General features: G+C 34.5%; 1 protein-coding gene across 1 annotated transcript in view; it reads right to left on the bottom strand.

Moving 5' to 3' along the window:
* LOC126966675 (uncharacterized) overlaps positions 1-20,512 on the bottom strand; it is a 42,120-nt gene that overhangs the window by 10,847 nt on the left and 10,761 nt on the right. Inside the window, exons 2-5 of the mRNA XM_050810817.1 lie at positions 10,753-10,963; positions 3,969-4,331; positions 3,138-3,323; positions 1,623-1,744 (exon numbers count right to left, since the gene is read on the bottom strand). Of these exons, the coding sequence (XP_050666774.1) occupies positions 1,623-1,744; positions 3,138-3,323; positions 3,969-4,331; positions 10,753-10,963 (882 nt within the window). The remainder of the gene's footprint in view (positions 1-1,622; positions 1,745-3,137; positions 3,324-3,968; positions 4,332-10,752; positions 10,964-20,512) is intronic.

Raw genomic sequence — 20,512 nt, 5'->3', positions numbered from 1 at the left:
CTGGTAGAAGTTATATAGTCGCTATTATGACCAAATAATTCCGCTAATTATTAAGTAGTGCCGTTCCCTATGAACGTATTCCAGAAGGCTTCTCACTACATTACGAGCTTCGGCAGTCGTAGCAGCAGCCCCAGCACCAACTGACGTAAGTATATTGTACTAGCTGACACGGCAAACGTTGTTTTGCCATATAAATTGTTTTGATCTTTTGCTTGCTGGTTGATAAGAGATGGCGCTAGTTGTATTCATTAGTAACAATCACACTCCTTAGTTTTATAAATTATAGCTTATTTGTTATTCTGGTGTGTAAGCTATATTATTGTACAGTTTCATCAAAATATATTCAATAGATTTTGCGTTAAAGAAGTTCAAACATACATCCAGACATACAAACTTTCACATTTATAATATTAGTAGGATTAAATATATCGTTGTCTTGCACCTTTATGCCTTGCCTAGGTTGGGGCAAGATAATTTGTGTAAGAGTGTGTCAATATTATTATTATTACTATTATGGGCGGCCTGAATTTTCTCGCTCTATTAAAATTTATAATTAACTCCTATTCTTTTTCTTTACAATGTCAATCCTATAGATATAGACATCTTAGTTCTTATAATAGTACTTTTTTCATTTACTCTGCTAGATTAATCATATCAAACGTATTTCCACACCACTATGTAAACTATTGCTGTACTCAATTAAGTTACCTTCACGTCCAATATTTATTAATATTCGTTTGTTTTACATTACCTAGTCTAAAAGGTGTCGTAAGAGGCGACTAAGGGCATATACAAGTGGGAGGCTTCTCTGCAAAATGCCGGCTAGATAATGGGTACCACAACGGCGCCCTTTTTCTGCCGTGAATAAGTAATGTGTAAACATTTAAATAAAACACTTTTAAAGGATTAAAACGCGTGTAATTGTAACGGTTTTACATTAGATGTTTGTGTAAGACTGGTACCGAAGCCATCGAAATTAAAAAACACCCAAATTTCAATAGAGAAGACGGTCTAAAATTATCTAACACCTGGGATCCAATAATCTCTAAATTAAAACCCATAACTACACATACCAAAAAAGAAGAGGACACTGTCAGTAAATTTTGCCAAAAACCATCTGTGTACAGCAAATACCACCTCCGAGGAAAAAAATGGCGCTAAACTTCATAATGACAACTATGACAAATACTATCTTTGACTCACTTCATCTGCAGTCCCCCAGAAAACGAGATCTGGAAAGGTCTTGAAACGTCGGGTTAACTAAAATAAAAATGTAACTTTTTACACAAACATCTAATGTAAAAGCGTTACAATAACACGCGTTTTAATCCTTTAAAAGTGTTTTATTTAAATGTGTAACACTCGCGTTAATCAAAGAAAATACAATATGTAAGCACCGTTGCTAGTGAAATCACTGGGCAAATGAGACTTAACATCTTATGTCTCAAGGTGACAAGCGCAATTGTAGTGCCGCTCAGAATTTTTGCGTTTTTTAAGAATCCTGAGTGGCAGTGCATTCTTGCCCATGCAAGGCTTATCAATTACTATGAGCTGAACATCCTGCTCGTCTCGTTCCTTATTGTCATAAAAACATAATTCCTTGATACAAAATTGAAACTTACCTTACTCTTTTCAAGAACAGCATTTACATCGGATGATGAAAGCGGTGCTGCACCGCAAACAATATGTCGGAGGTTCTTGAAATACTCCTGCTTTACATCGGGATGCTTGCCAAGTAAAATTACTGAAATTATCAACAAAAATCTTTTAAGTTACAACTGATATGATTATTTAAACTAATAGCACTAGGTAATGACATCATATTTTATAATGATTCGAGATCTTTAACGGCCGTTCCCAATATACTATCGACAGATAGAGATAAATTACTACCTTCTACTGTCAGTAATTAGCTGTCAATAATCTGAAGGTGTCCCAATATACCCGATACGTCATTCTTCCCACCTTATATTGGGTGAATTGCAATTTCCATAACAAACTTCTATCGCTGGTAAGCTACACGTCGTACAATTGAAGCGTGTACGCATAAGGTGAGTTACCGTCGATAAGTTTATTGGGACAGATAAGTCAACGATAGTTACGATTTTTATCTCAAGTAAGAGATAGACTGAATATTGGGAACGGCTGTAAGTCTTATGGAGACGCACAATATATACTCACATAAGTAAATTTTTAAGAGTGTTATTAGTTATATTATTTTTTTGCTTTTATTCAAATTGAATTTGTAACCAAAATTTCTGAACGGTGCGGGACTCCAACCCGTACCTCTCGAGATCCGTTCGAGCGCTTTACCAACTTAGCCAACCGTTCGAGTGAAGCATCGAACATAAATCTTGGTATGTCTTTTTCAACTCTCATTGCAATTGCAGCATCTCAATCGCATCGTTCATATTTATGAATAACCAAAATTTTTTGGTTACAAATTTAATTAATCCCAGAACTGAGGGATATCACTTTAGAAATAACAAATAGTTTAGATTTTGCTTTTAGCTTGCCTAAAATATACAAATCGCACTTCTTTTAAATTTTTAATTTATATATTATACTAGCTGACCCAGCAAACGTTGTATTGCCGATATTAAAATCGCGATACATAAGTAACTTTATTTACTAGTATTTATTGTTTGTGGTTTTTTCAAAATGTGTGGACCACCCTTAATATTTAGAGGGATGAAAAATAGATGTTGTCCGATTCTCAGACCTACTCAATATGCACTTAAAATATCATGAGAATCGGTCAAGCCGTTTCGGAGGAGTTCGGTCCCGCACACCGTGACACGAGAATTTTATAAATTAGATAAAATATAATGTATGTTTGTATGTTCCCTAATAACTCCTAAACATCCTTTACATATATAGTTTGTCGTGTCATGATCCCACCCACGGACTCACCCACGCATTTACCATATCTCTCGAACCGTTTATTAACAGAACAACGTCTGTCGGGTCAGCTAGTATTGAATAAATAAATAAAGATGTTTTTTTTAAATATCTGAATAAATCAATGATATTACAAAAAATCTACTTATCTTGAGGATATTATAAGAACAACAAGAACACAGAAAAAAATAATAGCATCCAGAAATTATGATTATTATTTCCTAACACGAACTTACCAATGGGAGGTACGACGTACAGTAAATTGGGTTTTTCATTTTCCAGAACATCAAAATATGTGATCGGCGAGAACCTTGACATTGTAATGAGCTTGCATCCTTTAGATATGTGCCCGAATAATGTTACCATCAGGCCATAAATGTGGAAAAATGGCAGAATACAAGGCACTACGTCCTGATATGATCCTGAAATAAAATGAAAAAAGTAATTACTAAAAATTACAACCATCTAAACATATTTTAGGACTTAGAGGTTGAAATTTGATAATTTGAAATAAATAGTTAATGATGATTTTATAAGACGGATGAAATTGATGACTTTTCTTGATGAAAATAAGGGATCAGACGAGCAGGACGTTCAGCTGATGGTAGTTGATACGCCCTGCCCATTACAAATTCTGAGCGGTAATACAACAGCACTCGTCAACTTGAGACATAAGATGTCAAATCTCATTTGCCCAGTAATTTCACTAGTTACGGCGCACTTCAGACCACAACACAGTAATGCTTACACATTACTGCTTCACGGCAGAAATAGGCGCCATTGTGGTAACCATAATCTAGCTGGCATCCGGTGCAAAGGAGCCTCCTACTTGTACATAACAGTTATATATATTGATATTACATCTTGCGATCAAAAAAAAAATTACTAGTAATATCTAATATACAATTCTTATGAGCTTTTACGGATAGAACAGTAGTTGAATAATTAAATTTCAATATTAGTTTAATAATTTATGATATTATCTACCTTGTCAATAAAGCCAACTTACATACCATACTTAAGTATAATATGACTGTAACTAATTAAAGAATAATTTGATTTCTTACCATCCGCCATATAAGCAAAGTCATTCTCCTTTTGGCACATCATTTCGTTAGATGCTATTAGATTTCCATGAGTTATTTCAACACCTTTTGGCAAACCAGTCGTACCGCTTGAGAATGGAATAAATGCAACATCATCTTTTTTCACATCAACTTTATCTAATACAGCTGTATCTACTTCTCCATTTTCAGCAATCTCTGAAAATCGTATGGTACCTTCTGGAACGGGCTTATCTGTTCTATCAAGAATAACAATCTTAGTTTGTCTTTTAGCGTTTGCGAGGCCTTTTTTAAGATTTTCGTAGCATTCTGGTACCGTTATTACGACTTTTGGTTCTGTTATGCTTACTTGGTGGCTTATCTCCACTAAAACAAAAAATCGAACATTAAAAATATTTCTGCTAAATATTTCATGAAATTGGCATCATTCTCGTAAGGTTACTGTTCCAAATGGACTAGTGCAATGGTTCATCAAATCAATTATTAAACCAAAAAAAAATGTGTATTATAAGTATATATAAACTATGGAATAACAGACCGATACACGGGGAGTACTAATATCCTAAACACAGGGAAACTTAGTTAGGAGTTAGAGCTCAGCCATGTACTAGTAGATTGTTGTCATAATGTAGACTACATACCCACCACTCCAGTAAAATATCAATTTTCTGGGAAGGCACCAGCTTTTATGTCTGCTTCACATAAAACCTACTGTATGTATGTGCCTAGGTTCTTTAAGAAGTCCTAACAATAAAAACTTCGTACCTACTTGTCTAGATGCACTTACCAAACATAAGTATATAGGCTTCTTAATGTTTGTATCTAAAGGTTGTGATGTATAATGTTATGTAGTAGGTATTATGAGTATGTAGTAGTATGGACATGGCTTTTTTGTATAATACGTTTTTCTTTTGAGACAAAATAAAATATTTGTAAAAATTTGTATTTGTATAAAATGATCGCGATCAACAGACCTGTATTAAATATATATAAGAACCTGAACAAATGCGTATATTATTATATATAGTACAAAATTTCATATTGAAATATTTTTTTTATTTGGTTTATTTAAAGTCGCTTTTTAACAACAAGGTCATTAGCGACCACAGTGTTTTACAAATATTTATACAAATCTATAATTTTTAAAAATTCTAGTGTTCTTATATATCCATCTTGATTTAAACAATCTTTTATACTATTCGGAAGATTACAGTTAATGTTTACATTAGGATAAGAATTACACTCAACTAACAGGTGTAACACAGTTAAGTCTAGTCCACATTTGTTCTTTTCAGATTTTGTAATCAAATGAATGGGAGTTAAATTTGTATGTCCAATACGGAGTCTAGTAATGGCTACTTGGTCATTTCTACATGGGAAGAAAGTAGATGGTTTTTCAAAAATAGAATTTCGTATCTGCATGAGATTGCTTGTCTTATCTGAGGTTTTCCAATAAATATCCCAAACATTTCTTACTTCTAACTTGAAGAAACTTTTAATTTCAGATTGACTTGCTTTAACTGAATTTTTTTTTTTTTGCTAATTAGGTACGAAATTTGTGGAGTATCAATCATTAAAATAATTATTTCATAATTCCCTGTTCATGTTATGAAATAATAACACAGCAGATCTGTCAAACTGTACGTCAAAAATTTATATCATAGAATTATTTATACAGTAATAATGCTTGAAATTAAAAAATAATAAGGGTCAAATAATAAGAATCGAACTGCACTAATTTGATTAAAATCGGTACGGTATTAACCCAAAATTTTGTTTTGAGAAAAGATTTATAAATAAATAAGTAAAAAAAACTTTTCCCGTCTATAAAATATTGAAAATACTATTAATAATAAATGGTACTTTTATAATAAATCAGTCCAGAAGAATCCACGAAAGGTGATCGCGAATAAATTAAAAAAACTAGCTTGAGAACTAGATTGAAGCTGTCAATAATGTTGCCTTTCCTTTTAAATATTAAAAAGTAATGAGAGTTGAACCAAACCCTCATTACTTTCATAGATAAACACACGAACTATACATTTTAGAAACGATATTTTTTGCAAATTTTATAATAAGTAAACTAAAGTGGTGATGGTTAAACAAATAAATGTAATGGATGGCATTATGCAAAAGATTATAATTGCTGCTCTTTGCATAATAGATATACTGTTTTGTTATTCAGCCTGAAAGGATGACATATTTAAAAACTATAGCGTAATTGTCGTTGGGTAAAGTCTGACTATAGGAGCCAGATGTCCACCTGGTGGTATTTGATTTGTCTTCCCCATAGCCTAAAAATTTTGCTGTAATAAACTGTAAAAAAAGTGTGTTTTCTACGTATTGGGAGAGCCTTTGCCAGTGGGAGGCTCCTTTGCACAGGATGGCAGCGAGATAATGGGTACAACGGCACTTGTTCTGCCGTGAAGCAGTAATGTGTAAACTTTATTGTGTTTCGGTCTGAAGGGCGCCGTAGTTAGTGAGATTACTGGTACAAATGATATTTAGCATCTTATGTGTCAAGGTGACTCCACTGCATTGTAATAGGCAGGGCGTATGAATTATCATCAGCTGAACATACTGCTCGTCTCGTCCCTTATTTCATTAAAAAAAATAGCAAGCATTATTATTTTTTACGGAAAAGGAGGATCAACGAGGGATTACTCTTCACTTTTCGTAATATTTTTTTTATATCCTACTTCGGCGAATTATAGCATTTTTAGTTCAAACAGCACGCTTAGCTCAGACAACTCCGATCTTTCTGTCTCTCTCTGTCGAAGACAGAGAACTTGTTGTTATTTCTATCAATACTACGATATACGAACACATAACTGATACCTAGCTTTACAAGTGTCTTGAAAATTAATGACGACTCCAATATTCACTTTGCACAACCCCTGCATTTTTTTTTTCTTTAACAGCCCATTACAATATTGGGATTTATTTACCCCGAAAAAATTATGTGTAAAAGCAGAAAATGATTAAAGTTTCTAACATAATAAACGCGTTTCAAGTTTGAATTTAAAAAAAAGTTTTAATTTGTAACCAGAATAACACTATACTAATTATGGTTGTTACAATAAGTTTAAAGTTTAAATATTTTACAAGATTATATATTATATGACTACATATAGTTCGTCAGTGAATCGCCACAATATTCAGAGACTATTTTTATTTATGGTGGGATCGGATAAATCTATGATTAACATGGTTTTGCATTGGTATGATTTTATAAATATTGATATCATAAAAATATGTATTACAAATTAATAAGTGTAAAGTGTGTGTAATAAACTTAATATTTCTGTGAGTGGCCTTGATTACGTAAATCTTCACAAACAGCGTTTATTATCTAACATAATAGAAATTGTTAAAGAATACCAATTCTGGCCGTGTTAGCATTGATTCAGTTGTTAAAATACAATTCCTTGATTGTGAAACAAACATAATTACTTCACTAGACACTATTCAGTTAGAGAAATTGAATAAATACTTGATAATACTCATCAAAACTTTGTTCAGCTGTATTGTCTTATTAAAATGACACAAATTTATCGTTTAAACAGCTTAATTCAATTGTTTAAAACTTTTTATTTTCAGTTGTATCAAATAAATGATCCGATGTGGCTAATATTATTATAGTATACTTGCTGACCCAGCAAACGTTGCATTGCCGATATTAAAATCGCGATACAAAAGTAACTGTTGATGGGTGAAAATTTGAAGTTGTATGTATTTTTAATGCTGACTCATAATCAAACAAATTTTAAAAAAAAATTCAAAAAAATTAAATTCAAAACATTTAGGGGGATGAAAAATAGATGTCCGATTCTCAGACCTACCCAATATGCACTCAAAATTTCATGAGAATCGGTCAAGCCGTTTCGAAGGAGTTTTAACTACAAACACCGCGACATGAGAATTTTATATATTAGATAAATTTATTAACATTTTGTCCAAATTTGTCCATTACGAAACTGAAGTGGCAGTGGGCAGGGCACATAGTTCGACACGGACAGATGGCCGTTGGGGCAGTAAACTCCTTGAATGGCGACCACGTACCGGAAGAAGTAATGATGGTAGGCCCCCCCACAAGATCGCCGGAATACGATGGCTGAGGGCATCGCAGGACCGATCGTTGTTGAATTCTTTGGGGGAGGCCTTTGTCCAGCAGTGGACGTCTTCCGGCTGATGATGATGATGATATAAATATATATTATTAATGTTATTTAATAGAGCAATGATTCACTAAGGCTTAATTAAATGATTTCAATTAAACGATTAGAAGAGACTACTTTAAATTTAAGATCTAGAATGTTATACTGTAGTAGACGCAATAAATAAAGAAGAAAGCCCAGAGTCGCATAGGTCTTGTACACCTCTTCAATAATAAAGCGGCCAAGTGCGAGTCGGACTCGCTCATGAAGGGTTCCGTAGCAGCAAGTAACATAATATAAAAGTTATGTAGAAAGGAAAATGATATTAAATTATTTAAATGGAAAGGCAAAACATATTTGGTCCAAATCATACAGTGCAGATAAGCTCTCGTCATTTTTGCGTACCTATTAAAAAAAACTACTTATTAGATCTGGTTGAAAAAGAATTTGTTTAAAAAGCGCAGGTCCGGCCACACATGGAGTATTGCTGTCATCTCTGGTCTGGCGCACCCCAGTATCAGCTCGATCCATTTGACCGCGTGCAACGCAGAGCAGCTTCAATTGTCGGGGTCCCAGTGCTCTGTGAACGGCTGGATCACTTGGCGTTGCGTAGAGACGTCGCTTCATTGTGTGTCTTCTACTGCATTTATCATGGGGAGTGTTCCGAAGAGCTGTTTAACCTGATTCCTGCCGCCGAATTCCACCTTCGCACGACACGCCACAAGTTAGGATATCATCCTCACCATCTGGATGTGCGGCGGTCCTCCACAGTGCGGTTTTCAAGGAGCTTTCTTCCTCGTACCACGAAGCTATGGAATGAGCTTCCTTCTGCGGTGTTTCCGGGACGATACGACATGGGTACCTTCAAAAAAAGCTCGTACACCTTCCTTAAAGGCCGGCAACGCTCCTGTAATTCCTTTGGTGTTGCAAGAGATTGTGGGCGGCGGTGATCACTTAACAACAGGTGACCCGTACGCTCGTTTGTCCTCCTATTCCATAAAAATAAAAAAAATAAATAAACAATTTTCAGTGGAACTTTGTATGGTAATGTACATCACATATTTTTTTAATTTAATCATTCTGTTATTTTAAAAGTTACATTTAAGCACTTTGGAAATGTATCTCGCGCAAACTATTCAGTGTAGAAAAAATTATATTAAAAACTTCAATATCATTTGTGAAGACCTATCCATAGATACCCCACACTTATGGGTTTGATGAAAAATTTTTTTTTAGTTTCAGTTATAATTTTGACCCCCAAACTTTATTGTTGTTTTACTATTTTGTGTGAAAATGTTAATGCCATGATTCGCATCTGTGAACAGAATACATCTACATACCAAGTTTCAACGGTATAGTTATTATAGTTTTGGAAATAAGTGGCTGTTATATACACGGACAGACAGACAGACATGACGAATCTATAAGGGTCGTTTTTTGCCATTTGGACACGGAACCCTAAAAATACGGGGAATATCGCAAAAAAAGTGGTTGTGCATGAGAAATATAATTTTCAAATGTTGGCACCATTTTCCCTAACACCATTTTACGTTTAGATCATGATTATACAGGCAGGTGTCATAGTAACCTATCTAAAATAAACCGATTGCAGAGATAAAGAAAAAGACGCCATTTATACTTGATGGATAAGGAATCGAGAAAATAATTGCTCTGCTAAAACATCACTTTACGTCCTTTCCGTGTCCAGAGTCTCAAAATGCATCATGACAATGTCAGTGTCAAAAGTAGCCGCCATTTTGCGTCATTAATGCTTATTGATATTTATTTTGAAATGATCAGGCTCTTAGCCTAAAAACTCAGTAAAGTTAATCGAAATAACAAATACTGACTTCATCATCTTTTTGTGTGGTGCACAAGACGAAGCCATTTTATTTCATTTAAACCTACATCCGAGTCACAAGTCTTTGGCATTGTTGGAAGTAGCCAGTACTGCAACACGATGCAACCGAGAATGCTACAATTGTCCTCACAATTTTTTTACGCTTTTAAAATTATGTTGTTATTTTATTGTGTTTAATAATGTTGTTATTTATTATGACAATAAGAGATGAGCAGGTCGTTCAGCTGATGGTAATTTTTTTTTTAATTTTTTTATAAAAGTCAACAGCTAGTTGTAGGTACATACATTAAAATAATTAACAAACATAATTCATTGGAGCTAATAATAGGCTTCCACATGTACCTAAAGTATAAGCGTAATTGATACGCCTTGCCCAATACGATGCAGTGCCGCTTAAGATTCTTGAAAAACCCAAAAATTCTGAGCGGTACTACAATTGCGCTCGTCTCCTTGAGACATGAGATGTTAAGTCTCGTTTGCCCAGTAATTTCACTAGCTACGGCGCCCTTCAGACCGAAACACAATAATGCTTATGCAATTGCAATGCTTGCAATATGGTACCCATAATCTAGCCGGCATCCTGTGCAAAAGAATCTCACACTGTTTATTCAAACGTGTGATAAGTTGCCAATTCCGCGGTCAACTGTAGCGCAAAGCCAAATTTGCTTCGAAGAAGCTGGGGGTGATAAATAGAGCACGGCAATACTTCAAGCCAGCCCACATTCTACCGCTCAATACAATGAATTAGTCAAATCAATTGTTAACTTACACTCTTTGTAAATAGGGTTCATAGTAGTAGCTATGCAGCCAGCTCTCAAGATGCCCAATGCTGCTAAGCAAAATTCTGGAGAGTTGGGCAAAAATAAACAAATGACATCTTTCTCTTGTAAGCCAAGTTTCTTCCGCAAAGATGTTGCAAATATGTCAATATTTTTTCTTAACTCCTTGTACGTATATGTTTTTTTTGTTTCTGCGCATGTCTGTAATAAAAAAAAATAATATTATTAATTATTGCATACGTATAAAAATATTTATAATATGTTTTCGTATACGAACACAATATGCAACATTGCATATGATGTTTTCTTATCCTACAATACTATAATTAACTATAATAAAAATTGTGTAAGCTTATACTTTTTAACAAAAATACTACTAATGTAATGGTAATCCAAGAAAAGGAAAAATACAGATAACTCAAGTCCAAGGTAAATTGTGAATTAAAGTTTATTGTAACATTATATAATACTAGTGGACCCTACATACGTTGTCCTGTACACACGTCTTAAATTTGAAAAATCGGTCCAGCCGTTATAAGGAGTTCACTAACATACACATGAGAAGAATTATATTATACTAGCTGACTCGACAGACGTTGTTCTGTAGATAATAAAAAAGATACTGTTTTATAGGAATTTGCCAATAATATTTCAAAACATCAAGAATTATTTTTTATGTAAAAAATGCTCCCTGTTGTTATAATGTAATTGTTTCACAGCGGCACTGTCAAACCGTGCGTCACTAAATTCTCTCATAGAAATATGTCCATACAAAACAAATATTGAAAATAAAAATGATTATGGGTTCCAAATCGAAATAAAAACTATCCTATCTCTCAAGTTGGACCAAATTGCACTCCATGAAGTAATCCCCATTAAAATCCGTTCATTAGTTTAGAAGTCCATCGCGGACAAACATCGTGTCACGTAATTTATATATATTTAGATGGACGGAATTAAGAATCTAAACCAATTTCAAATTCTCTGGAACACACAAAACATCATCAAAATCGGTCCAGCCGTTTAGGAAGTAGTTCAATTGTTAATTATTCTATACACCATTTTCGAATCCACCTGAAGACACACAGAAAGTTTCATTAAAATCGGTCCAGTCGTTTAATAGGAGTTCAGTTACAACAGACGCACAAAAGAAATATATATATTAAGATGAATGATGAATATTGTATCTAAAAACGGCAAAATTTTGCTTTGGTTGAAATTCACTATCACCATTGAAACCCAGGAAAATTTCTTTATATCTAAATCTGCTAGTTATGTGGTAACTAATGCAGTATTTGTCCTTGATGTAGACATGAAGTTACTTTAAGTTGATAATCATGATTATATCCATGATGCAATGGGATTTTCCTTGTTTTCATATAATATTGTTGTAGAAGATAGGCGCGATTTTTGTCAATGCGTATTATTTTACGTATAGCAATAGATTGCTTATAATTAGAATGAGTTGAGTGAATGTATTTGAAAGCTATTGAAACAAGCTATAAGACCATCCAAAATAAACTATCTTATGAACAAATTAAGGGTCACAACTTGTTGAGGGAATAGTGTGCCGTATGGCACATTCGGTTTTGGCGTATTTGAAAGGTCTAGTGCCCTGCTCCCTCCATGTGCTACTGATAATTACGGAAGGCTAGACGAGACGCTAGGGTGCGAGAGAGAAGATCATCTTGTACAACGAGATCGAACGGATAAGCGAATATTTTTTTACTGTAACCGATTTTGATTTAAAAGTCGTAAGCAGTCAGCCACGCTTGGTATCAGCTCCTTAGTATTTTGAACATTTTACCTGTACCTAAAGAGGGCCACGCATTATCATGCTAATAGGTCGTCTATACCCTGGTGTTTTCAAATTCAAATATTTTATTCAAAATAGGATATGAAATCATTTATTGAAAGTCAAAAATTACCACCCATTGACTCAGACCTGAGAAGAACGGGCGCCAGAAACACAGCGGGCTTCCATAAAAATATCGTTATAATGAATATCATATAATAAAATTTATTATTGAATAGTCTGAGGATGGTCGCTCCATTTCAAATCTTTGGTATTATTAAGGAAGTCATTTATGTTATAGTAACCTTTAAAACATTTACTTTGAACATTTTCTAGGATCTTGTTGTATAACCACATACATAGCCCCACAATAGACTTACTATCTCGACTTAACCGAGTAGTAGGCATAATAATTTTAATATATTATAACATTCTACGTCTATGGTCTGGTTTAATTTGTTTGTAGGCGTTATTAATTGCCATTAATTGGTATGCTTCTAGAACAATACAATACTTGTAACGACTTTAAAGATTACTTTCAGGCATTTTTCGGGTCGTTGAACCAGAGACGAATTATCTCAAAGTGAAACTGGGCACGTGTCTTGGGGTGCAAGTTTACAGTGCGACGCGGAATTTTCGAAACAGAGAAAATATAATATACTGTGCTAATAACACATGTCGTGTGTTAATAAATGATTTAAAATTACGTATTCAAGCTAAATAATATAAAAAAGATACTGTATAATTTTTTTAACCGTTTTAAATTTATAATAATTATCTACCGAAAAAGAGTGGTGGCGTTTTTAACATTTAAGGCGCATAATTGAAACAGTTTCTTATCGGTTTGTATAAAGCTTCTATTTTTACAAAAAATAATTATATATTTCTATCTATAATAGACAATTAACATGAAGAATTGAATGATTAACATGGATCCTTAACTGTTTACAGTTGCTATGTACTATAATTGCTATGTTGCCATCAGTATGGTAAGGTATAAGTCGATGACCTCAACCTAAATACCCAAGTGCTTGTTTAGAATTTAAAGATCAATTGGGCTAACCATATGCCACACAGTTTGTCAATACGTGTGATATTCTAGATTTAATACTAAAATACAAATGATTTAAGTTTTCTTTAGTGTTAATTCCGCCAATATTTGTTTTTAAACAATTCGACACGTGTTTCGCCTCTACACGAGTCATCCTCAGGACGTGTTGTCTCGCCAAAATCTGGCACGAGACATTTTGCGTCAAATCATTTGTATGATTATGGATTTCCGCAAATGATCTAATTACCACTCTAAACGAAATTCACTACTTTACGGTAGGCTACGCAGACGACCTAACTATATTGATATGCGGAAAGTTTGCCAGTAGGGGAGACCGGGGTTGGTTGTGACATTTTTTTACAAACTGTCATATTTTTTGATTGGTTTGAGTGTTTTACCTGAGTATAGGTTTTTTTGATAGAGTAACTATACAAGATGTTTATTTAAAATAAATTTTATGTAACAGACTGAGAGTAATGACATAAATGGACAAATTCTGAAAAAAAAAGCCCTGTAACTTTCAACCCCGTGCTCGGGGCTGTTATTAGTAGTTGTTACACAACCATGGGGCAAATTGTTACAACAGAAAATAAATTTATTATTAAAGTTTTTAGTAGGAGCAATGATCACAATCAGTTACTTTTCTTAATTTAAACATCTTAACATTACGTCTAAAAAGCAGTATTTTGCCTAATTACAACGAAAATATAAATCTAAAATAAAACTAAACTACACACTTAATATTTGATCCAAAAAACATTTGCACCTACTAATGAACAAATCGTATTTAAAAATTGAAGATAAACTATACTTGAACTTTAACTTGAAGATCATATCTTTAATGAACGCCAAGCAGTTAGTTGCTGTAGTCTGTGAAGTAGTAGGTGAACAAAATAGTCCGTGTATTTAAATCGAAGGAAGATCCACTGCAGAGATACACTGCACCGAGTTCCCCACTGCATTTACTGCTACGCAGAGACTTACAAGAGTCCCTCTGTCTGCTGATGTAATGGAACCCACTTGTTTAGATCTTTTTGGAGCTAAATTCTTTCTAGCTTTCACTTGTTTGAACGACATTCCAAAAATCAGCTAATTTTGAAAATAATTTATTAACATTCGTTTTAATAAATGGCTCTGCTCAAGCTAGCAGCTTCTGGTGTTCTTATATATGACGACTGGTTGCGTTGTAATGTTGCTACCCAACCAGATCCAACGTCATTTTTGTGTATTACAGTGTTGTGCTTAAGTGCGCAAGAAAATGCCAGTTGCTTGACATCCTTTAACTTCAATCCGTAGCAACATTGGCTGTATTTAATAACCTAACTCACCACGGGTTATTAGTCATCGTTAAAAACTTGTCTATTTTTCTGATAGCCGACTGTGAGAGATTCCACAGGTATGTCCTTCTCTTCTGCATCTTTTCTTTTCTTTAAATATCTTATTAGCGACATATGACATAATCCAAAATCTTGCGATTTTTTCTTCCTCCAAAATAGCTGCTGCTTGTTCGTCAATTTTTTTTTAGATATTTTGGCATGCTCAATTTTTTCATATATATATTATTCGTACAAAAAAGATGACCTAAATATAAGAATAGCTGCATCACTAGGAGCTCATAACACTGTCTTCCAAACAAAATGCATGGTTATCATAGAAGCAGTCACAGCTACTTTGACTCGAAAGGTAAAAGACTACTCCATCCGCCTCCTTTCAGATAGCAAATCAGTACTACAAGCCCTACAAAGCCACACTATCACCTCTAAGCTAATATACAACTGTCACTAGTGTCTGAGGGAGTTATGCAAAAATAACAACCAAGTAACTCTTCAATGGATAAAGGGTCACAGTAACTTACGAGGGAACGATGCCGCTGATGAATTGGCCAGGAGAGGCTCAGCGATTACAGCAAAAGGACCACAACCAACTATCCCTCTCCCGCCTAGCTGGCCTACGACGGTAATACGCCAACACACCAAGGAATTACATAATAAGTACTGGATGGAAGTGAGTGGGTGTAGACAAGCAAAAGAAGCTCTACCTCAAATAGACCCCAAGCTCTCTCGCAAGCTAGTAAATCTTCCACGACCTAGGTAACGGAAAATAACTCATGTACTAACGGTTCACGGCCCTTTTAACAAGCATCTGTTTAATATAGGTGTCACCGATAGCCCACTGTGCAGAGCCTGCATGGAGGCAGATGAAACAGCCGCATATGTCATTCTGGAGTGTAGGAGTGTGGCCACATACCGGGCCAAACACCTGGGGTCATCGAGAACTCTCCCCGAGGTCATGGGTGACATCAGAGGTTTGATACAATACCTTGAGGAACTGGGGTGGCAGGATTAGCCGCCCACCTCACCATGCAAAAAAGGCGCGCTGTAGTAGTCGAGTTGCGGATAATAGCCCGTGATAACCTATAACCTATGGATTTCCGCAAAGTAACGCCTACTTCAATAAATTTTCTTAATACTAAAAGCCATACATTGTTATTATTTAATTAAAATTTTAACTTCTCAAACTTGTAAAAGAAAATAAATAAATAAAATACAACTTTTACATATTTTTATTCCTTTAGTTTATATATTCCCCTGGCACATTCCCTATTTGGGGTCGGCCCTCCTGATACAAGATCGCCAGTGTTTGCGATCTTGCTGGCGTTAGTCCTAGCATCGTCATGTCTTTGCTAACCGATCTCTTTCTTTGCCTCATCCATATCCATGACTCGTCTCGTCATGTGGTGGTCGTCCCTACGCATTACATGCCCATACCAGCGTAATCGGCCTTCCTACATTTTATGATGTATAGGTGCAATTTTAAAGGTGCCTCGGATATATTCATTACGAATTTAGTCTATCCGTGTAACACCCCCAGAACAATACAACATTTTCATTTCGGTGACAAGCATTTTTTGTTCCGTCACATATTCTCATTCCCCAGCATTCGGATCCATAGAGCAAAGCTGGTCTCACTGCTCATTTGTACACGGTGCCCTTAATTTTAATTGGCATTTTCGCGTCACATAGAACACCGGAATCTCCACTTCAGCCATCCTGTTTTTATTTTATTTTTAATATCACTTTCAATATTGGCTTTAGTGTTAATAACGGACCCGAGATATATGAATCGTCAACCTTATTCAAGGGGTTTCCCTCGATTGTGGGTGGAGGCTGGGTATATGTGTCGCTTTCAGAGAAAGTGCAGTGCATTTATTCAGTTTTCTGTCGGCTCACTCTTAGACCTTTTCCCTCCAATGCTACCAGCCATGCTTCGAGGCTTCTTTGAAGTTCCGGCAGTGATTCCTCTACTAGGACTATATCATCCACATATAAAAGTGTCCACGGGGCCGGTTTTTGAAGATCTTTGGTGATGTAGTCCATGACGATGTTGAATAGCAGGGGACTCAGTGAGGATCCTTGATGAACGCCGACTTTCACTTCGAAGCTGTTACTCATGCCAACAGGTGAAACAACTCTATTTATTTTGTAATGTTTAGCAAATGGGAAATACGTCACTAATTCTAAGATTTTTTTTCCTATAAACTGCCTTAAACTAATGAGAGGCAAGTGACAAATATAATCTATACATAAAACTACTACACGTAAAAGAGAATGTATGTGTGTATGTATGTTCACCTAAAACTCGTAAACCATTAGCACAATTGAAATAGAGCTTTGCACACATATATTAAAAATCAAATATTTTTATTCAATTTTAAAATCACTTATTGAAAGTCAAAAACTACCACGCATTCGAAATAGTATAATGCCTCAGCCCTGAGCAGTATCTCATTAAACATATTATATATTATACAATTATAAATAATAAATATTATATTATGATTTTATTTCAGTAAATCATTAATATAAAGATAATTAAATTCCTAAGCTGTTTGAAATCACTAGTTTACTCTCCACAGGGTTAATAACTGAGCCATCCAGTGATATAAATACATAAACGTACCTCTTTGTTAATTTTAGGAAAAATAGGATTGTAAAAATTATAATAGGCAGCAAAAAGTATGACAATTTGTTCATTATAACACAATATAATCTATATATATAAAAATGAATTGCTGTTCGTTAGTCTCGCTAAAACTCGAGAACGACTGGACCGATTTGGCTAATTTTGGTCTTGAATTATTTGTGGAAGTCCAGGGAAGGTTTAAAAAGTTTAAATAAATGTGAAAATGCTCGGAATTAAATAAAAACAACAAATTTGTTTTTCCATTGATGCCTACCCCGTCGAATTTATTGACGCAACGGTTTGAAAGTTATGCTGTGAAACAATTTCATTACAACAACAGGATGCATTTTTACGAAGTAATTCTTGATGTATATATATATTATTGACAAATTCATAAAAAAAAAAAAACATTTTTTTATTTAGTATATGCAGAACAACGTCTGTCGGGTCAGCTTGTAATTAATAATAATTATTAATAAGTAAGTTGAATTGTATTATTATTTTCGAGGTGCTGAAACTATTAGACATTTTATGATTGATTGGTTGTCGTGTTATTTGATATCATATTACTGTATAATAATTAATGATTACAGTTCAAAGTTATAGACAGACAGATCTCGCTAATTCTCATAAAAACCCTATTATCGATCCCGGAAAAATATACCTAATTAGCTAGAAGATAATCAATTCAATCAGTACGGTGAGATATGTTGATAATTGTTGTCCAATTAACTATTTAATATCCGCCTATTTATACATTATATTTTGAAATATAAAAAATACCCATGTGGTCGTAAGTTCTTCATAGATGAGGAGGACAAGTGTGCTTAAGAATTACCTGATGTTGATTTATCACTGATGTAAACATTCTCCTGCAATGCCAGAGGACTCACAGGAGCGTCGCTGGCTGGGGACCGAGCCAATAGCCTTGAGGAGCTAGGGTTACCTAGCACAAGATCGCCATAGTTTTAATTCAGAATTATTAATTTATTACAAACATAATACAATTTTCTTTAAAAAACTAACAAAACTATGTCATGTTAAATAGGTGTACAATTAATACATTTTCGTACAATTTTTACCTAGATTGAATGATTAGCATGGCTCCAACTGTAAAAGTTCGGGGTATTTTGGTGATTTTATTTCGCACTGTCTATAAAAAATAAATTGTAAAGAAAAAATGAATTTGCTTCTCATATTCTGTAGATATATCATTGTTTTTTGTTAAAATATAAGGTTTATATAAACCGTCTAGAAATTGTTTCAATTATGCGCTATTTTGGCGATTACTTGGGATAGCGGTACCAGTGGGAGGCTCCTTTGCTCAGGAAGCATATATTATGGGTACCACAACGGCGCCTATTTCTGCCGTGAAGCAATAATGTGTAATCATTACTGTGTTTCGGTCTGAAGGGCGCCGTAGCTAGAAAAATTACTGGGCAAATGAGACTTTACATCTTATATCTCAAGGTGACGAGCGCAACTGTATTGCCGCTCCAAATTTTGGATTCTTCAAGAATCCTAAGCGGCACTGCATTATAATGGGTAGGGCGTATCAATTACCATGAGCTGAACGTCCTGCTCGTCGCGTCCCTTATTTTTATAAAAAAAAGCGGCCTTAAGGTACCTATGTTTTATCGTCCTAAAAACTGTTGTCTAGTTATTTGGTTGAATAGGTTTACGCTATTACACGAAATCTTATAAAGAACTAAGGTCAATACAATAAACAGATCGCGAAGGCCAAAACATCGCACATTTAGTCTAGTGAGTACGTACGTCATACAAACTCTCAAACTTCCGGCATCCAACTTCTTAAGGCCTTTCGTAAATAATTTATATTTATTATTCATAAAATATTCATGAAATCAGATAAAAAATGATTTTTTAGTGTAAGTGAAATAAAGGGTGTTCGGTATTTAGGACTCTATATGTTTGACTCTTGAGGTATCCTATTATTTTCTCAATAAAATATTGCGTACACAAACTAAAATTTTCAGCTTTCAAATTTTATTAGTGTATTAATCCCAGAAGTGAGGGTTATCACTTCAAAGAATAATTAAATACTGCGTAGTTACCAATTTCCTTGGTCATAACGTTATTTTTAAGCGATAGTTTCTTCAAATACCTATTTTTCAACTTACGCTTGACCCGGGTCCCCTCAAGTTATTGGTGTTTCCTGCTTTAATATCTAACGCAATGCAATTTTTTTTTATGGAATATGAGGACAAACGAGCGTACAGGTCACCTGGTGTTAAGTGATCACCAACGCCCACATTCTCTCTCTCTCTCTCTCGCAACACCAGAGGAATCACAAGAGCGTTGTCGGCTTTTAAGGAAGGTGTACGTGTTTTGTCAGGTTCTGATAGTTTATGTAATTCCAGAACTATTTATTACAACTTATTAAAATACGCAAACTGAGCAATAATCTTTTATTTCGAACAGCAATAAGTTTACAGCCTACGGAACAGTACACAGATTATATATATAAAATAGAACAAAATATACAAAATAGAACATACATGACGTATTGACGATGGCACATGGCATTAATTAATTTCAACAACTTTGTATATAGCATTATTTTATCAATTAAGTTTTATTAATTAAGTAATAGAGGTACTATTAGATATCTTTATAATTTACATTTGTTATAATTATGTAGCCGACGCCAAACATTTAGAAAATTCTGCCTGTTTATTAGAGAGTGAATCTCAGAAGCGGTTGACACTATTTAAATGCGGCTTTCAATGATGTATTGTGGCAAGCTCCCGTTATATTTAGGGTTTAAAAATCGGTTAAAATATCTATAGGTCTAAATATATGTCGAATTTTCTTTTATGATATTATCATCATCATCATCAGCCGGAAAACGTCCACTGCTGGACAAAGGCCTCCCCCAGATTTCCACGACGATCGGTCCTACGCTGCCCTTATCCAATGT

The sequence above is a fragment of the Leptidea sinapis genome, chromosome 11, assembly GCF_905404315.1.
Source record: "Leptidea sinapis chromosome 11, ilLepSina1.1, whole genome shotgun sequence".
NCBI lineage: Eukaryota > Metazoa > Arthropoda > Insecta > Lepidoptera > Pieridae > Leptidea > Leptidea sinapis.
Note: the sequence above shows the minus strand (reverse complement) of the source record. Positions and strands in the feature narration are given on the sequence as shown.